Source organism: Ictalurus punctatus, chromosome 20 (genome assembly GCF_001660625.3).
Source record: "Ictalurus punctatus breed USDA103 chromosome 20, Coco_2.0, whole genome shotgun sequence".
Lineage (NCBI taxonomy): Eukaryota > Metazoa > Chordata > Actinopteri > Siluriformes > Ictaluridae > Ictalurus > Ictalurus punctatus.
Window position 1 is genome coordinate 9100732 of NC_030435.2, and position 20717 is coordinate 9121448.

General features: G+C 38.2%; 1 protein-coding gene across 8 annotated transcripts in view; it reads right to left on the bottom strand.

Annotated features, from left to right (window-relative positions):
* Positions 1 to 5626: 5626 nt before the first annotated feature.
* med17 (mediator complex subunit 17) overlaps positions 5627 to 20717 on the bottom strand; it is a 33079-nt gene continuing 17988 nt past the window's right edge. For all 8 annotated transcript variants that reach the window (XM_017495333.2, XM_017495332.2, XM_017495334.2 and 5 more), the window contains 3 exons: positions 16677 to 16794; positions 11389 to 11548; positions 5627 to 6256 (listed from right to left, as the gene is read on the bottom strand). In XM_017495333.2, coding sequence (XP_017350822.1) covers positions 6048 to 6256; positions 11389 to 11548; positions 16677 to 16794 — 487 coding nt within the window. In that variant the 3' untranslated portion in view covers positions 5627 to 6047. The remainder of the gene's footprint in view (positions 6257 to 11388; positions 11549 to 16676; positions 16795 to 20717) is intronic.

The following is a 20717-nucleotide window of genomic DNA, read 5'->3' on the forward strand; positions in this document are numbered from 1 at the left end:
TCCAAGAGAACCCATGTCACACCCCTCTTCATCTCCCTCCACTGGCTTCCTGTAGCTGCCCGCATCAAGTTCAAGGCCTTGATGCTCACCTACAAGACCTTGTCAGGAACAGCACCCTCCTACCTCAACTCTCTCCTGAAGGCCTACGTTCCCTCTCGCAATCTGCGATCGATTAGCGACCGACGTTTAGCAGTTCCAACTCAGCGTGGCGCAAGGTCCCTTTCCAGAACCTTCACACTAACTGTTCCTCAGTGGTGGAATGCACTTCCAATCTCAATCCGGACCACAGAATCTCTCACCATCTTCAAAAAACAGCTAAAGACCCACCTCTTCTATGAACACCTAACCAACTCATAATAAAAATAAATAAATAAATAAATAATTTTAAAAAATGCACTTACACCTCTACTCTGCACTTTGCTTCTTCTGGAATTCAATTAATAGATCTTGTATGGTAGCACGTCTTGTATTGTTCTCTGCTTGATATCACTTTGCTTGTATCTTTCTCATTTGTAAGTCGCTTTGGATAAAAGTGTCTGCTAAGTGAATAAATGTAAATGTAAATGCTTGAGTTTCAACTTACGGACTGAAGACCGGACATTCTCCTTTAGGATTTTCTGGTACAGAGCAGAATTCATGTTTCCCTCAACTATTGCAAGTTGGCCAGGCCCTGAAGCAACAAAGCATCCCCACACCATCACACTTCCACCACCATGCTTGACCATAGCTATGATGTTCTTTTTGTGGAATTCTGTGTTTGGTTTAAGCCAGATGTAAAGGCACCCCTGTCTTCCAAACAGTTCCACTTTCAACTCATCAGTCCACAGAACATTCTCCCAAAAGGTTTGAGGATCAACAAAGTGTGCTTTGGCAAAATTCAGATGAGCGTTAATGTTCTTCTGGGTTAGCAGAGGTTTTAGCCTTGCCAGTCTTCCATGGATGCCATTTTTACCCAGTGTCTGTCTGATAGTGGAGTCATGAACAGTGACCTTTATGATTTGTGACTTGCTGGTTGAGTAGTTGCTGTGCTCTTGGAGGAATTTTGGAAGGTCGGCCACTTCTGGGAAGGTTCACTACTGTGCTAAGTTTTTCCATTTGGAGATAATGGCTCTCAGTGTGGTTCTTTGGAGTACCAGAGACTTTGAAATAGCTTTGGAACCCTTCCCAGATGTATTTCAATCATCTTCTCACTCATCATTTCTGGAATTTCTTTCAACTTTGGTATAGAATGCTACCCAGTAAGACATTTAACCAACTTCATGCTGTTGAAAAAGTTCTATTTAAGTGTTGATTTGATTAAAAAGGGTTTGCAGTAATCAGACCTGGTTGCCTTTAGTCAAACTGAACCCCATTATGAATGCAGTTTCATAGATTTGGGGAATTAGTAACTACAGGGGCAAATACATTGGGGTAAATACTTTTTACAGCAGTGTAAATAAACATGATGTTCACATAATTTATTTAAATATGACATGACTTGGGCAATTTTAATATCCAAACCAAATAAATATTATGACATCTGACTAGCTAGGAAATTTGTGATCTTCCCTTCAATTTGTTTCAGTTTGCTAATGTTATCCAGCAGCTAGCTAGCTAGTTAATGAGCTAAGCATCAAAATAAGACACATACCAGAAAAACTGTCTATTAGAACAGTTTACAGCAGAACAAGACATGACTTTACTGCAGAGCTGTCAAAGTGGTCAACACTATAAAGCTTTGGTCAATGTTTGAAAGATGTCAAATGAAGTTCATGGGGCTATAATCTCAGTAAGGGCTTACCTTTTTAATTAGCATCAAATAACTAAAATAAAATGGAGAAAAGTGTTATATATAAATTTCAACTGAATTTGTAAAAATGACAACACTGTTCCTTAAAATAATTTGTGAAGCTGTAACTTAAAATGTAAATTTGGCTTGTCTTCCATTCAATAATATAGGAATATAGCTTTTTTTTTTTTTGGCGGGGAAATAGAAATTTTGTCTTTATTTTTAAACCCCTGTTATGATGTCCACCGATATATAATATATACAGTCTCTGATGCACACACACCAAGAGGCAAATTAGCATATTTAATCCATCTACTGGCATACTGACTGTTTTTGGGAGGCGGGAGGCAACCGGATTAGCTAGATGGGCAAGTATAGGATAAATATATTTATACCTCAGTTGACTGTAAGCCAACATGTATGACATTTTAACAATGCATTTTTAATTAGACAATACAAAAGGTAGGTAGTTACCTAATGCAGTGCATTATATTTTTATTTTTACCATTAGGCTATTTTAATAATTTATGTATGCTACACTGATGCTGATCTTAAGGCTTGTTGCCCTCCTTTTAAATCTTCAGGAAAACAGGAGAAGACATGTAAATGGACCTAATATATGAAATCCAGTCTAGTTATATTTGGGAGATTATAGACAGAAAATCAGATTTAAATAGGGATGGATTGAGATTCTCCCACAGTCAGAAGGAAGTTCTACTGTCGATTCTAATAAGCCTTGGAATTACAGGTTGTGTTTTGATTCTTACCAGATGGAAACCAGAAGGAAATAGTGTTCTACAAGGCTCACTGCTGGTCCATGCCTATTTCTGTCTATATATACTTGCTCAGTGATGTAGGACATGGTTTTTCATACCACTGCTATACTGATGACATTTAAACCATTCTGTCCTTTCGCCCTCAAATGGCTACATTTCAGCGTATCCCAGCACGAATCTCATCGAGAATGGCAGCTTACCATCTGGACCTAAATCTTAGCACTGAGATGCTATGACCCCCATGTCATTCTACCTAGAGAATTATATCTACTAACTCATTATTGAGGGCTCTGCTCTGAACCTGTTTTTCTCCTGCATAATTAACAAAAAAAGAAATTACCTAGTTTATTCACTTATAAGTTGACAATATGGCACCATTTGCTCCCATTATGTGGTTTTGAAGCTTAATTTTGCCATATTTGAGTTCACAGTAGAGACTTTAGAGCCAGAACATGTGCTGTATACATGTCCAGTCAGACAACAGGTCCACCTCTCGCCCACAAATATTGGTTGTGGACACCCCTGCATGCACACTGAGGGAGTGCAAATGAAGTATTGAGCACTTTGTCAAAGTGGTAAGTATGGCATTATTAATTAATATGTAAAATGCTAAATTATAGTCATTTATTCTGTACAAGTATATTGATTTTTGCATTGTCCACCAAAATTTTTTTAGTGCTTTGAAGCATTACTGATTGAGCTACTATTTGCAAGAGATATTGCTGAAATTGGCTAAACCATCATGTTAATCAATGTAATAAGTAATTCATTTAAATGTATCAACTGAAAATATACTGTTAAACAGCAGTCAACAATTACTCTCAACCCAACAGAAAAAAATGCTGCTCTCCATGGTTTTCATATTTACTTACCGTACACTTTATTAGGAACACCTGCACACCTGCTGATATATGCAGTTATCCAATCAGCCAATCATGTGGCAGCAGCACAATGCATAAAATCATGCAGATACTGGTGAAGATTGTCAGTTGTTCACATCAAACATCAGATTGGGGGAAAAGTGTGAATTTAACCATGGCATGGTTGTTCGTGCCAGATAGGCTGGTTTGAGTATTTCAGAAACTGTATTGTCTCTCCGATTTGTCCAAAAATGTCAATCATCTCATCAACCACAACCTTTTATTTATCATCAAATAACCCCAATAAAACACTATCACACTGACAAAAAATACTAGAGATGGTATCAAAGTGAACTGAACTTAAAAATGGCAGAATACTATTCCCAAAAATAATATGTGTAGACTTAAAATGTAAGTTTGGCTACTTTCCCATTCACTAAAGAGGGAATGGGCAGGTTAAAAAGTGTGCTACAGCCAGTCTCAGAGACATTTTGGCTTTGCCTCTGAACTTCTGTTATGACATCCACCCATATATAATCATTGTACAGTGGTGCTTGAAAGTTTGGGAACCCTTTAGAATTTTCTGTATATCTGCATAAATATGACCTAAAACACCATTAAATGTTTGGCCCTAAATGTAGATAAAGATAACCCAATTAAACAAATATTATACTTGGTCATTTATTTATTAAGGAAAATTATTCAATATTACATATCTGTGAGTACACAAGCTGCTGTGCTGTACTTCTTTGGCTAGAAAGGACTATTAATAGGAGAGCCTGACTGTGATTTGTCAGCACTGTGGCAACAGGCTGGTGGCTGGCACACAAGAAACAAAGATCGCTCCTCCCGCGACTGCCACTGTGGTGCTGAAGAGACAGCTCCACTTCAGCACCACCGATGTTTTGGATAGCACGTGGCAAATTCAAACATCAATTTACAGCAATCACTGGTTTTCCCAATGTAAGCTGCACCACTGACCACACCCACATTGCTATAAAAATATTGTCAGGGAATTCACTTGCTTTGGTTAACTGAAATCACAATTATTAATGTGATCTGTAATGCACAATTGGTTCTAACGAATATCGGTGCAAAATAACCTTGGTGAACATGAATTTGACATAATAGTAGCGTATTAGGTTTTGCCTGTGAAGACTGCATTTGTTGTTAAAAAGGATGAACCAACAAAGACAAGAGAGCTGTCTATGAGAGGAAAAACAAGCAATTTGGAACTTAGAAAAGAGGGATAATCTATCACAGCTGTTGCACACGCATTGGGCATAGCCGATACGACAGTTTGGAATGAAAAAGAAAGAAACCACTGGTGTACTAACAACCAGACATAGAACAGGAAGGCAAAGGAAAACAGCAGTTGATGAAAGAAACATTGTAAGAACTGTGAAGAAAAACCCAAAAACAACAGTTAGTGACATCACCAACAGCCTTCATAGGGCAGGGGTGAAGATATCACAATCCATCATTTTGAAGAAGACTTCAAGTGCAGAAACATAGAGGCCATACCACAAGATGCAAAAGGACTTCGCAAAGAAATTCAGAGATGAGCCACAAAACCAAGATTAACCTCTACCAAACTGATGGAAAGGCCAAAGTGTGGAGAAAGGATGGATCTGAAAGGAAAACGGATCTGCTCATGATCCAAAACATTACCTCCACCATACTTGATTGATGAGCTTTGTGTCATGACTTGGGCTTGTATGTCTGCTTCTGGAATGGGCTTACTAATCTTTATTGATGACATAACTGATGATGGTAGCAACAGAATGAATTCAGAAGTCCACAGATACAATCCGTCTTCCAAATTACAGAGAAATGCATCCGATCTAACAGGGAGGAATTTCATGCAGCAACACAATGATCCCAAAAGCACAACAAAGGACGTCAACAAGGGGGGAAAAAGTGGAAGTTTTTAGACTGGCCAAGTCAATCACCTGACCTTAACCCAGTTAAGCATACATTTCACCTAATGAAATGGAAGCTGTAGTACAAGCTGAGAAAAGCAATAAGAAAAATGCAACAGTTTGGTGATGTCAGTGGGTCACTGGCTTAATGCGGTTATTGCAACCAAGGTATTTGCAACCAAATATTAAGTGTTAACTACTTTAAGATTATGTTTAATCACTTTTGCTTGCCTAAAAATTGGGTGGTCTGCCACAAAATGTGCCATGTACTAAGTTGTTCAACACATCTAGATATAAATATCAGGAAATGAAAGCTGAAATTTATTTATTGTTTTACAAGTACACAACAAGACACAACTGCAATAAAATGGTGTATCCATTGTACAGCTCATAACACTTAAGCCTTTTCGCTCAATTAAGTTTCTTAAAACAAGGAACTAGTAACAATGCAGTCCTATTCTGTGTGAAATCAAACTAAATGATATAAGGGGAAAACATTCCACTGGTCTGCACATAGAGGATACGCTGTATTTATTTGTAGGCATTTAAGAGATGTTTGCTGCACAGAGAGACCAGCAGTTCACTTTCAAATGCTGTTACTCAAATGCAACTAGTACAAACGCAATGCAACAGCAGCCAGGATCCCAAGAAGAAAAATCATTACTTATGAGGATAAAAGCTAAAAACACATTGTATATATGTATAGACACAGACACTTTTTTTAAGGATAAGGTGTAAGTGCTGCCATTAAAAGCTCCATTTTATAAACGAAGTTCCTGCCTTCCATCTTGCTCCAGTGCACTTCCTTATATGGTCCTCGCAAATAATTCCATTTCCCATCCTGCAATACGTCGCTTTTCAGGAGATCTTTAGCCTGGCAACGTGGAAACTGAACCAGAACCTTAAATCCACTCTCAGGCCCATTCCGCACTGGCAGAGAAGGAAACACAAACACACCCCATCAATTTGATTAAAACAGATATTCTTACTGGTATACTGCAATACCTATGCTTATACTACAGGAAATGTGGAGTTGACATCATAAAGCATTGCCTGGAATTGTATCTTATGAGAATCACTGGGTTTTTATTTTAACTGCTCAGGTTTGCTTTTCATTAAATTCTTACAATTTTTTTTTATTTCAAAGTGGACATAACATGGACAACATGGATATTAACATTAGTGAGGTCAGTGTTACTTTAAAGCCTCACTGAATTTATGCACATACAGTATCTCACAAAAGTGAGTACACCCCTCACATTTTTGTAAATATTTGATTATAACTTTTCATGTGCCAACACTGAAGAAATGACACTTTGCTACAATATAAAGTAGTGAGTGTACAGCTTGTGTAACAATGTAAATTTGCTGTCCCCTAAAAATAACTCAACACACAGCCATTAATGTCTAAACCACTGGCAACAAAAATGAGTACACCCCTAAGTGAAAATGTCCAAATTGGGCCCAATTAGCCATTTTCCCTCCCCAGTGTCATGTGACTTGTTAGTGTTACAAGGACCCAAGTGTGAATGGGGAGCAGGTGTGTTAAATTTGGTGTCATCGCTCTCACACTCCCTCATACTGGTCACTGGAAGTTCAACATGGCACCTCATGGCAAAGAACTCTCTGAGGATCTGAAAAAAAGAATTATTGCTCTAAATAAAGATGGCCTAGGCTATAAGAAGACTACCAAGACCCTGACACTGAGCTGCAGCAGGGTGGCCAAGACCATACAGCGATATAACAGTGCAGGTTCCACTAAGAACAGGCCTCGCCATGGTCGACCAAAGTAGTTGAGTGCACATGCTCAGTGTTATATCCAGAGGTTGTCTTTGGGAAACAGACATACGAGTGCTGCCAGCATTGCTGCAGGGGTTGAAGGGGTGGGGGGTGAGCCTGTCAGTGCTCAGACCATACGCCGCACACTGCATCAAATTGGTCTGCATGGCTGTCGCCCCAGAAGGAAGCCTCTTCTAAAGATGATGCACAAGAAAGCCAACAGTTTGCTGAAGACAAGCAGACCATGTCCTGTGGTCTGATGAGACCAAGATAAACTTATTTGGTTCAGATGGTGTCAAACATGTGTGGCGGCAACCAGGTGAGGAGTACAAAGACAAGTGTGTCTTGCCTACAGTCAAGCATGGTGGTGGGAGTGTCATGGTCTGGGGTTGCATGAGTGCTGCTGGCACTGGGGAGCTACAGTTCATTGAGGGAACCATGAATGCCAACATGTACTGTGACATACTGAAGCAGAGCATGATCCCCTCCCTTTGGAGCCGGGGCCGCAGGGTAGTATTCCAGCATGATAACGACCCCAAACACACCTCTAAGACTACCACTGCCTTGCTAAAGAAGCTGAGGATGAAGGTGATGGACTAAACCCTATTGAGCATCTGTGGGGCATCCTCAAACGGAAGGTGGAGGAGCACAAGGTCTCTAACATCCACCAGTGGACTCCAGTGGCAACCTGTGAAGCTCTGGTGAACTCCATGCCCAAGAGGGTTAAGGCAGTGCTGGAGAATAATGGTGGCCACACAAAATATTGACATTTGGTGCCCAATTTGGACATTTTCACTTAATGGTGTACTCACTTTTGTTGCCAGCGGTTTAGACATTTATGGCTGTGTGTTGAGTTATTTTGAGGGCACAGCAAATTTACACTGTTACACAAGCTGTACACTCACTACTTTACATTGTAGCAAAGTGTCATTTCTTCAGTGTTGTCACATGAAAAGATATAATCAAATATTTACAAAAATGTGAGGGGTGTACTCACTTTTGTGAGATACTGTATATACGCATAAATACATGCATACACACACACACACACTTGAAAAAATAAGCACACCCCATGGAACTTGCTGGCTTTTTTAACCTATTTGGACAAGCAAACATTTGATCATCTTTGAAACAATGCTTAGTAAAATAAAGTGAATATACTGGAACAAAACCACAAGGGAAAAATAGCCTTTTCAAATCATTTATTCGACAGAAATATCAATAGATGTGCTATTCTTCTGTGGAAAAAGTAAGTATACCTTTGGCCTCAAAAGCTAGTATTGCCCCTTTTAGCAGAAATAACATCTTGTAGGTGTTTTGCGTATTTATCCACCAGGCTTGCTGGAAGTTTTGAGTCCTCCGTGCAATATTCTTTCAGTTGCAAGATGTTCAAGGGTTTTCTTGCATGTACTGCCCGTTTCAAATCTCCCCACAACATTTCAATGAGATTCAAATCTAGGCTTTGGTTAGGCCATTCTATAACCCTCCATGTCTTCTTTTCCTGATTTAAGCTGTATGAATTTGAAGGTAAAATGTAGGGGTGTACTTACTTTTTCTATGTGACTGATCCGTTTTTTTTTGTTCATTTAAATTGTGAAAACTAATTCAAAATGTCCAGCGTACTTGTCCAAATATGTAAGTAAGTAAGTAAATAAATAAATAAAAACACACACAACAACAATTTCTACATTTGTGCATAAACAATCAGATTTTCACAACTCCTAAAAGTAGGTAAAGAGAACCCAGTTAAACAAATATTATAGTCATTTATTTATTGAGGAAAATGATCCAATATTACATATCTATGAGTGGCAAAAGTATGTGAACCTCTAGGATTAGCATTAATTTGAATATGAAATTAGAGTCTGGTGTTTTCAATCAATGGGATGATAATCACGTGCAAGTAAGATCCCTGTTTTATTTAAAGAACAGGGATCCATCAAAGTCTGATCTTCACAACACATGTTTGTGGAAGTGTATCGTGGCATGAACAAAGGAGATTTCTGAGGACCTCAGAACGAGTTGTTGATGCTCATCAGGATGGAAAAGGTTACAAAACCATCTCTAAAGAGTTTGGATTCGGCCAATCCACAGTCAGACAGATTGTGTACAAATGGAGGAAATTCAAGACCACTGTTACCCTCCCCAGGAGTGGTTGACCAACAAAAATCACTCCAACAGCAAGACATGTAATAGTCCACAAGGTCACAAATGAACCCAGGGTAACATCACTCCAAGAGCAATTGTAACTTCTAAGCAACTAAAGGCCTTCCTCATATTGGCTAATGTTAATGTTCATGAGTCCACCATCAGGAGAACACTGAACAATGGCATGCATGGCAGGGTTGCAAAGAGAAAGTTGCTCTAAAAAAACAAAAACAAACCCCATTGCTGTCTGTCTGCATTTGCTAAAGATCACATGGACAAGCCAGAAGGATAAAGAAGAATGCAGATATTGTTTTGGAATGGCCAAGTTAAAGTCCTGACCTTAATCCAATAGAAATGTTGTGGAAAGACCTGAAGCAAGCAGTTCATGTGAGGAAACACAACAACATCCCAGAGTTGAAGCTGTTCTGTACTGAGGAATGGGTTGAAATTCCTCCAAGCCGATGTGCAGGACTGATCAACGGTTAATGGAATCATTTAGTTGCAGTTATTGATACACAAGGGGGTCACACCAGATACTGAAGCAAAAGGTTCACATACTTTTACCACTCATGTTATATTGGATCATTGTCCTCAATAAATAAACAAGCAATTATAACATTTTCCTACATCATTCCACTTTATTTATGGACATGAATGTTGTGAATTCTTTATATTTCCAGATTTCTTGAGTTAATACTGATGCCTGGTGAAAATTTCATGTTAATACCCTCATTGGAAATATATTTACTAAAAAAAAATGTTGATGCATTCAATACTTATTACCCAATGTATATATGGAATAAATCCAAACAAGATCTGCAACAGTAACTAGCGAGTATGCATGTGATAATATTTTTATGTAGTGCTAGCAAAAGTCTTTCTGACATACAGTCCCCGCTGAAAGTATTAGAAAGGCCAATTCTTTCACTTTTGCTATACATGGAAGACATTTTGGTTTGAGATTTAAAAAAAAGAAGAAGATGAATATGAGATGAACAATCAGAATTTTATTTCCTGATATTTACATCTTAGAACGTGCCTACCTTTGGTGGAATACCACCCAATCTTAGGTGAACAAAAGTACTGGAACAGATAGTCAAAGTAAATAACACTTTTGTTTGTTGCATATCTCGAACTGCATGAAGCTATCAATCCACTGGCATCACCAGTGTTTGGGGGGGGGGGGGGGGGGGGGACGGACTATTGTGACCGTTTTGAGGTTTTTATTCACAGCTCTCACAAGGTTTCTGTCTTCAACTGCTGCTTGTTTTCCTTTGCCAACCTGTTTGATGTCTAGTTGTGAGTACACCAGTGGTTTCTTTCAAGTCGTATTGGCTATGCCCAATGCTTATGCAATGGCTCTGATCAATTTCCCCCTCTTTTCTATCTTCAAAATGGCATGTTTTTCTCCCTTATACAGCTCTCTGGTCTCCATGTTGGTTTATCAGTTTATTAAATACAGTCTTCCCAGGCAAACCTCATGGCTCAAACTAAGAGTAGACATTCAGAGCTAAAAGGTGCCCTGTTCTAGGTTGTTTAACACATCTAGGTGTAAATACCAAGAAATAAAAGCTGAAATTCTGATTTGTCTCATATTCATCTTTTGTCTTCAGCAAATAGCAAAAACAAACGAATTGGCCTTGCCATTCCATACTTTCAAAGGGCACTGCATGTTAATATGGCTTGGTCTCAACCAATAATCAGATCAAAAAGTACTGAACAAGCCTTTAAAGATATTGGATATTATTACCAATTATAATCTGTAAATGATTTCAAATTGTTTGTTTGATGACCTAGCACTAAGATTTCTTGCACTAAAATTCCATGAGAGAGGAGAATCCTGAAAGTAAAAACATTTGGAGGTAAAATAAAGTCATAACTATGTAAGTAACACCAATATTGTGACCCTCAATATTATGTGATCCTTACAAGACAGCAAATGCCAGGACAAAATGCACTGCACTGTGATGCAATGCATTCTGAGAACTGTCTAATATGAGATATTTAAAACACTGTTTAATTGGAGTCTATGTTCCCTCTTTGCACTATGCGCACACAAAGAAGAATACACATATTGGTTGCAAACAGGAAAACAATAAGTATATTTCAATGTATGTTGCTGTGTGTGCATATACCTGAAATGGCATAAGCTCCATTTGGTGATGCTACTGTAATGGCAGAGGCATTGCCAATGCTCTCAATGGCACCAAGTCCTACATGATTACTGAAGCTTAGCACGTGCCAGCCCATTACCTTCGCCAGCTGCTGTACTGCATGTACCTGGTGCTGAGACATCTGTAACAAACCCAGATACAAAGCCAAATAAATCCAATTCTGGATTTTCAGATCCTGAAAAGTATTATTCCATCTTCTTACACAGTTAACAATTTTTAATATTAGAATTAATATTATAAATCTAATTTTAACAGTAGTCAATTTATTGCCAGGCACTTATGTATAGCTATAACTTTTTTTCCTTCACTGCCCCCCAGAGAATGTATAGGCAGTGCCAGTAAAAAATTCTCCCAACAACAAAAAAAGACTACATAAAAGCTACTTTTAGGCAGCTTCGGGTTTTTCTATGACAAACTGTGACACTCAATTTTAAGAAACAATAAATATATTTCACCAAAACAATGTAAAAATCTTATTCATCTTGTCTAGGCTATCTTCATAGAAAGATCATGTTGTATAAGAAGCCAATTTAACAAATGAGACTGTAAAAACAGTCTGTCTGCCTAAAGTCTGCAACAAAGTCTGATTTCCTTGCACAGTGAATGTCACCCTTTTATTAAGTTGATGGATAGCTATGTGCCATACCAAAGCAGACATAAACCTCATCAATTCACCTTGTAATCAGATAACAGCTGTCAAAGAGTCTTACAGAAGTGGGGGCAGAGTCTTGTACAAGGCCAAAATACACTGAGAAATGAGATAAAGGCCTGTTCACACCGGGACATTTTTCTCCTATGGCTGTCAATGGGAGTGTTTGCACCCACGCGTAAAACGCATAGCGTACATTTTTTCCCCCAAAGCATCAATTTAAAAAACAAAACTATTAATTAATTCATTAATGTATCTTCTTTTATACACGCTGCATCAAAAACTGGCTGACCAAATGAGATTCGTGCTTTTGTTCACGTGCCTGGAGCTGCTGAAGTTACATAAAAGTACGACTCGATGGCACTCGAGTACAAAACGGTCTTGCTGACGAAGAAGACAATAAAAAAGACGACGAAAAAGAAGCCAAAGAAGAAAATGCAAGCAAGATGAATGTTGAGCTGCTGAATGCTGAGAGCTCTGTGATAAATGCATAGCGACTACAATAATGTTGATGGGAGTTGTGGAAAGGAATATTATATTATATATATATATATATATATATATATATATATATATATATATATATATATATATATATATATATATACATACACACACACACACACACATACATATACATACACACATATATATAAAATTGCATGCAACTTTAATGAATGAGTAGCAGATGATAACTTTATGACTCATTTAAGATGTGGCTATTTTTTTGACGACACTGAAATGCAAGCATATATTCTAAGTGATTCTACCCTAGACTACACTTTCTACACTAAATAGCATTTCTTTGTCTCTTCCCTGCAAACATGCAAATGATAATCCACTGATTGATAGTCCATTATATTTATTTTGCACCTGCCGTATATATGCATATAAAGAATTCTTGACTTTTTATTCAAAAAGCTAAGTGCCCCATTATTGCATCATCGTTTTATCATATTGACCACAAAAAAAGGCTATTCATAGTCAACACTTCATCAATTTGCAGGAATATTAACATTTTTGGGCAGAACAATAGTTGCTTATACCCAACACCACACAATAAAAAAAAAAAAAAAGGGGTCTTCCCATAAGTATGTGAATGCTATTGCTGCGACTTTGAATTAATTCAAATGATTACTTATTTAAAGAGTATATTGTTTAAAATGAGAACTTTAAGGATTTAGCTTTAAATAAGTATTTGTTGCAGTGGCCAAATCACCAAATATCTTACATATCGATAGAACATGTAGAACATGTTAGATCAAAAATATTACATATCAGTTGCTGTAATTAGTGCTGGTGCTTATAGAAATTAATCTCAGTTAGCCAGTTCACAAAAAGTGCGTGAACGGCTTTTTGCAAAGACGTAAATACTGGCTCTCTTCTTCTTCTCAGTGATAAGCAGGTGTCAGAAATGAAAAGTTGTGCAGCACCACCTTGTGTACCGGGGTATTTATGCTTTTCAATAAGCACCATTTACTGTCAGGGAGTGAATGTGTACTTTCATTCACCATGTCGCCCATGTTTAACGTGTGGGTGTGAACGCAAAAAAAACAAAAAACGCTGTTATGTGTGAATAGGCTTTAAGAGTGGCAAAGAGAAGCTAAACTGAAAAGCTGTATAAACAGCCAACGACCCTGCATCAGTGTGGAAAGGCCTAAAAGACATCACCACCAACAAGACACAATACTGTCTATCTGCTGGAAATCAGCAATTGGCTGACTACCTGAATAATTTCTAATGCAGATTTGGAAAGGGCAGTCTTACACCCCACACCCACGCTGACCTTCATCACACAAGTGTTAACACCTACTGCTACCCCCGGTCTCCCCCTCTAGCTACTTAAACTAAACTTAGGATCTGTGAAGAGGATGTGTGCTGGCTCTTCCAGAAACAGAAGTTCAGGAAAGCTCCAGGCCGACAGTGTCTCACCCGCCTATTTGAAAGTCTGTACAGAACAGCTATCACCCATCTTCACATCAGATCTTCAACAGATCACTGGAACAGTGTAAAGTCCCTTCCTGCTTCAAACGCTCCACAATTATCCCTGTCTAAAAGAAATCCACGATCACAGGACTAAATGATTAAAGAACTGTTGCTTTGACGTCTGTGGTCATGAAATCATTTGACAGACAGGCGTTTTTCAAGGATTCTATTTGTGGACTTCAGTTCAGCTTTGAATAACATCATCCCAGATCTCCTCCTGTGTAAATTAATCCAGCTCTCTGTGCCAACCACCATCTGTCAGTGGATCACCAACTTTCTGACAGGCAGACAGAAGCTAGTGAAGCTGAGAAAATTCACAACCAGCACCTGCACAATCAGCACTGGCACTCTCCCCACTGCTCTTTTCCCCCTACACGAATAACTACACCTCTACAAGCCCCTCCTGAAATTTGCAGATGACACCACAGTAACTGGCCTCATCCAGGATGGTGAGGAATCTGCATACAGAAAGGAGGTTGAACAGTTGGCTGTCTGGTGCATTCAAATCAACGTGGAGCTGAACACTCTCAAAACAGTGAAGATTATCATGGATTTCAGGAAGAACTCCCCAGAACTCCCCTCCTCACCATCCTGGACAGCACTGTGGCCACCGTGGAGTCCTTCAGGTTCCTGGGCTCTACCGTCTCACAGGATATGAAGTGGGACACCCTTATAGACTCCATTGTGAAAAAGGCCAAGCAGAGGTTGTATTTCCTTCTCCAACTGAGGAAGTTCAACCTGCCACAGGAGCTGCTGACCCAGTTCTACTCAGCATACATTGAGTCTGTTCTTTGCACTTCAATAATTGTCTGGTTTGGTTCAGCTAGCAGATCAGACACAACACGACTACAACGAACGTCTGGACTGCTGACAGGATTATTGGTGCTCCTCTCGCCTCCCTTCAGACAGGAAAAATCATCTCCAACCCCACTCACCCTGGCCACAACCTCTTTGAACTGCTGCCCCCTGGCCGGCACTACAGGGCAGTGAGCACCAGAACATCCACACACAAGAGCAGCTTTTTCCCACAGGCCATCTCCCTCATGAATTTTTAACTGCCTCCAAGGAGCCTCCTAGTGATAAATGGTCTGCACTTATATAGCACTTATAAAGCACTTTACACTGTGTCTCATTCACCCATTATCATGTCTTCTTTATTTTATTCCTTACTATTATGTGTCTTGCTGTCATAATTGTGTACGCACTGGAAGCTTCACGTACCAAGTCAAATTCCTTGAGTGTGAGCACACCTGCAATAAAGCTCATTCTGATTCTGAAATGTCTGTGACTCTTCTGCACCCTAGGCCGAATCTTAAAATGTAGTTTTCCCCCTTTTCACTTTTGGGGATAACCAGAATTCAAAATGCTTACTTCAGGTTGAGATACATGCAAAAAAAAAAATATATATATATATATATATATATATATATATATATATATATATATATATATATATATATATATATATATATATATATATATTATGGGAGGTTTTTAAACAACCAAAGCTTAAGGCACACTGCCTCAAAATCTGGGTAAGCTATAATGCATCCCAGAATGTCAAAAAGCTGACTACACTGTTGCATTGCATTTTCAACCATTGGAGAGAGGAAAATAACTGAGTAAGTCTGCATATATGCTTCTGACTTATTTCAATGACCTGAAAAAATGATTCATTACTGAATTTGCTTTCAGCTTATAAATGTAAAAAAAAAAAAAAAAAAAAAAAAAAAAAGGCACACCAGTTCTGCCAATACAGTATCTCACAAAAGTGAGTACACCCCTCACATTTTTGTAAATATTTTGTAAATTTTTGTAAATAAAGTAGTGAGTGTACAGCTTGTGTAACAGTGTAAATTTGCTGTCCTCTCAAAATAACTCAACACACAGCCATTAACCCTTTGGACATTTTCACTTAGGGGTGTACTCACTTTTGTTGTCAGTGGTTTAGACATTAATGGCTGTGTGTTGTTATTTTAAGGGGACAGTAAATTTAGACTGTTACACAAGCTGTACACTCACTACTTTACATTGTAGCACAGTGTCATTTCTTCAGTGTTGTCACATGAAAAGATATAATCAAATATTTACAAAAAGGTGAGGGGTGTACTAACTTTTGTGAGATACCGTATATGTGCTCAGGTTAGTGGCTTTCAGATGGTAGAACTGCAGACATTTGAGAGATGAATAATATTTATGTTTCAGTGTTGCATTAATAAAAAAAATACAATTTTTATTTGTTAGTGTCCCTGAATACAGTCAATACACTGAATACATAATAAATTACACATATCATAATACCTAATACAATTTGGTACACGCTCATCCCCAAAATGGCAAAAAAGGGAACACACTACACATATTTTACTTTATTTTTGAGATTTTTTTTTTTTTTTTTTTTAAATGTGGCTGAAAAGTACAATTTTGCTTGCAAAAATATTTACTTTTGACAGAAATTAAAAAGCAACTCTATGGGGCCCTTAAGGAAGTATCAGCCTATTATGATTTATATAAATTTCATGCAGTCATTATGCATGTGTTTGAATTCCTGGAATCAAAGATAACTAATGAAATGAATGAAAATAATGAGCTCCTGTGAGTTTGCATATTTTACCTGTGACAATAGAAAGTCTTGCAGCTCTTGCTCTTGGTGGGAAAGTGTGATGACACGACCATCTCTGTGCACAACTCTGATCTGCTCCACTCCAATGTTCAACTGTAGCTGGATAGATCTGAGAGAGATGTGTGAAAAGACAGGCAGTAGTGTACTAAGAGGTGTTTCAGTATTCTTTTTTTTTTTTTTTTTAAAAAGGCCAAACAAGTTAGGTAAAGTTTGAGGACAAACTTTGATGTTGACTTGACAAAGCCAGTCTGAAAGTTTAAAATAATTATCAGTTTGACATCTGAAGGTAATGTGTAGTTTTAAGACAGCCACTAAGTGATAGGGTGCCAATATTTATAGCAATATATAGATATGGTGCCAATACTTGTAGAGTTGGATAGATGCAAATACTTTACAATTGAATAGATAGAGAGAGAGAGAGAGAGCTAGATGAAGTGAAAGTCTCTGTTACAGGTACACTGACAGAGTGAGAGATGGAGAGAGAGAAGGGCATCAGGCCGTGTGCACGCAGGTGTGTGAGAGTTTTGACAGCAGCTGGAGCCAGGCTCTGAACAATGTCAGTGTAAGTGAATGGGAGTTTTTGGATATTTGATCGTCCACTACGGGAAAACCGTAAGTCCGATCAGTTAGTTAAAATAGAGAATGACAAGCCTGCCAGACCAGCTGTCTGAACAGTCTGAAGGACAGTGCTGAGTTTGGTGGAAATAACTTAAAAACTAAAGGAGTTATAACGGTCAAATTTTTTATGCAAGGTCAGGGGGAATTTTGGCCATTTTAAGCTTCCATAACAGGAATTCCACTCACTTATAAAAGTCATAGCAACTCGAGATAGAACATGCTGAAGGTCTTTGCCGAGCTTGGTGCATGTAGCTTGAAAGCTCAGGGAGGAGTAGCAATAAAAAATTGTGTCTCTCAGAATAAGAATAATAATAATAATAACAACAACAACAACAACAACAACAACTGGTTATTAATAACCAGAATAATAATAACTAGTCCAGCTCTAACCGTTCATCATGACATCAAACTTTGATGTTGGCTTGAGAAAGCAAGTTTGAAATCTGAAGCAAATGTGCAGCCAATACATCTAGAATTGGATAGTTGGACAGATAGGGTGCCAATACAGTAAGAGCTGGATAGATAGGGTTCTATCTTGTGTTGGATTGATGATAGGGTGCCAAAACTTGGAGCAAGAGAGATGAAGTGAGTCTGTTACAGGTACACTGACAGAGTGAGAGGGAGAGAGGAGGGTGCATTATTTAACATAATTAAGATATGTTGGGGGGGGGGGGGGGGGGGGTAAACCTGTGTTATGTTTGCAATTGTTTGATATCCATGAGAGAAGAGTATTTTTGTGATTTTTTTTTTTTAACAAAAGATCAAAAAGCTAAACAAAGAATTTTTCAAGGCCTTCTTTGCTCATATTTACCAAGGGTGCCAATATTACTGGAAAATTGTAGAAAACTGTAGATAGATAGATGTAGACAGAGAGATCGATAGCTAGCCAATAAGTCCGATCATTTACAAAAAACAAAAGCACATGATCAGTCTGAACTAATAAAATACTACTACTGCTACTAATAATAACCTTATAAAACAAAACAGTATATTGGATGTGTCAAGCCAACATAATAATAGGTTTATGAAGCAAAACTACCCTGCATCCTTCAACCACCAGAGGTAGCCCTCACCTGAATACTGATCATACTCCACTTCCGTCTACAGTTACATCCAGTCTGCTAGCCATAAAGAGCCATTAAATGATGTCAGAAAACTTCAGCCTTTCCACAAAGCAGTGTATTAGTACTTCCATTTTACCTTATGTTGCCATAGTACCATGGGTGGCACATTCCACTTCTGACAACAAAACAGTTTCTTGCTGCTAAAATTAAACATTCTGGAGGGAGAGCAACCTTATATAAAATTCACCAGTGTATATATGCATCATATCCTATGAGATGAAGGAGGAGGGTTGTGGGGTGTGCTCAGTGATCTACCTGCGGAAAAAGCACAAGCGCCGCTTAGCTTATAGGGTGTCACAGGATGTCATTCACTATATTTTCAATGGTGACCAGGAGCTGGACCGCAGCTCTTGGGCTATGGCCTCTGTGTTTCCTGGGTGAAGTGCCTGGCTTGGTGCTGCTCGTTCCCGGGTGCTGAAGCAGTGACAAGCCAAACACTTGACCCAAGATAGGAGCTACACTGGGATTTTGCCTAATTGTAACAAAAAGTGAGTTTCATTATTATTTATTTAATTCATTCATTTATTTTTTGCTTTAAACCCACCATGATCCTAAGCCAAGCTAAGGTAATACGTTACTGACTTTTATCTAACAATACACAATCTATAGCCAACATCAGTAATATGGAAACACAATTACAACAAGAGTTTGCGGTCTGTATTACAGTAAATTAATCAAGAATAAGGACTTAAAGACTTTCTATTTGCTGAAGAGAACGCTAACAACTACTGTTATTCTAACCCCTCCAGTAATGTTAGCTGGGCAATACAAAAGTGCTTACCTTCATAATCAAACAGGTACTGCTCAATGAAGAATTTGCATCCTTTATTAAGTTTAGAACATGTCATATGTGAAAATTTGTCTGCAAGTCGGTGTACATCATCTAGATGCATTTCTGGCAGATGTAGAAGGGACCGAGTAAACTCCATAGTGTTCCACTATACTGGCAGAAGTAACCATACACTGCTTTGAGTCAGAACGGAAGTTGCGTGACGTCATGTGAAAAGGGTCTATTATCAGTGTACCTGCCTTACCGAGCATTTTCCCTATCGTTACTAAGACTGTCTCATGTTATGACCATTTGCTTGTTTCTTGACTTCACGTTTATTGGATTACTGTTTTTGTCTTGGCTGCCTGTTCAGACTATATTTTTGGCTATTTGACCTTTGCCTGTTTTTTGACCATCCCTCTGTATGTTGTTTTGGATTTAATAAACTTCTGCACATGGATTCCAACCCTCCAGCCAGTGCAAGTTCATTAAAAAAACAGCATATCGTCAAGCCAACATAATAATAATCAGCTAATGAAGCAGAACAGGATGTTGGCCTTGTCAAGCCAACATAACTAGATAGGTAAAGTTTGTCACGTTGACGTGACAAAGCCATTCTGAAAGTTTAAAACAGTTATCAGTTTGAAGTCTGACAGTAATGTGCAGTTTTATGAGAGAAAAAGAGAGACAAATAGATGGATAGAACATAGATAGACAGATATGACAGCTGAGTTTGTCACATGACGTCACTAGAATACCCACAACGCAATTCTCATCATCAAGCTGATATGTCACATTTCTATGTTGTGGTACTTTTGTGATTCCACTTATTTTATAGATAGATAGATAGATAGATAGATAGATAGATAGATAGAGTGTTACAAGTAAATAGATAGATGGAGAGAATGGTAGAAAAATAAATGGGCAGACATGTAGATACATGTAGATAAGAGCTGCAGTGTTTGAAAAGAGCGAGTGTGATACAGTTAGATTGATGGTAAGAAATGTGAAGAGTAGGTATGTGCGGTATACTGGAAAAGTACCACTATATATTATATTTCAAATGGTACAATATCATAATTTTGCTCAATTCGGTATTTGACGAAAAAAAAAGGCAAATGTGACTGAGGAACATGATGCAGCAAACAGATAAAACTCATTCTACACGCCTAAACTAATAAATAAAGAAAGCAGTAGGAGTGAAATATTGCATTACTTTGCCTACAAAAGTGATGAAAAAGGTGAAGCAACAGACCTTAAAGCACCAATCTGCAAATGCTGCTTTAAATCATGTGTTGCCACAGGAGGCAATACATAAAATCTTGCTAAGCTTTTGTCGCTTACTCATCCTGACTTCTTCAAAGAGGTCAGAGATCAACAGGTGAGTCCATCATTTAACTAATTTAACTTAGACATTTATTCACAAGCCAAAATTGTGGTATTAAGTCATTCCTAATGCAAAGTGTGAGAGTGTGTGTGTGTGTGCTACAGGAAGATTGATAGAGAGGTGTATATTAGAGA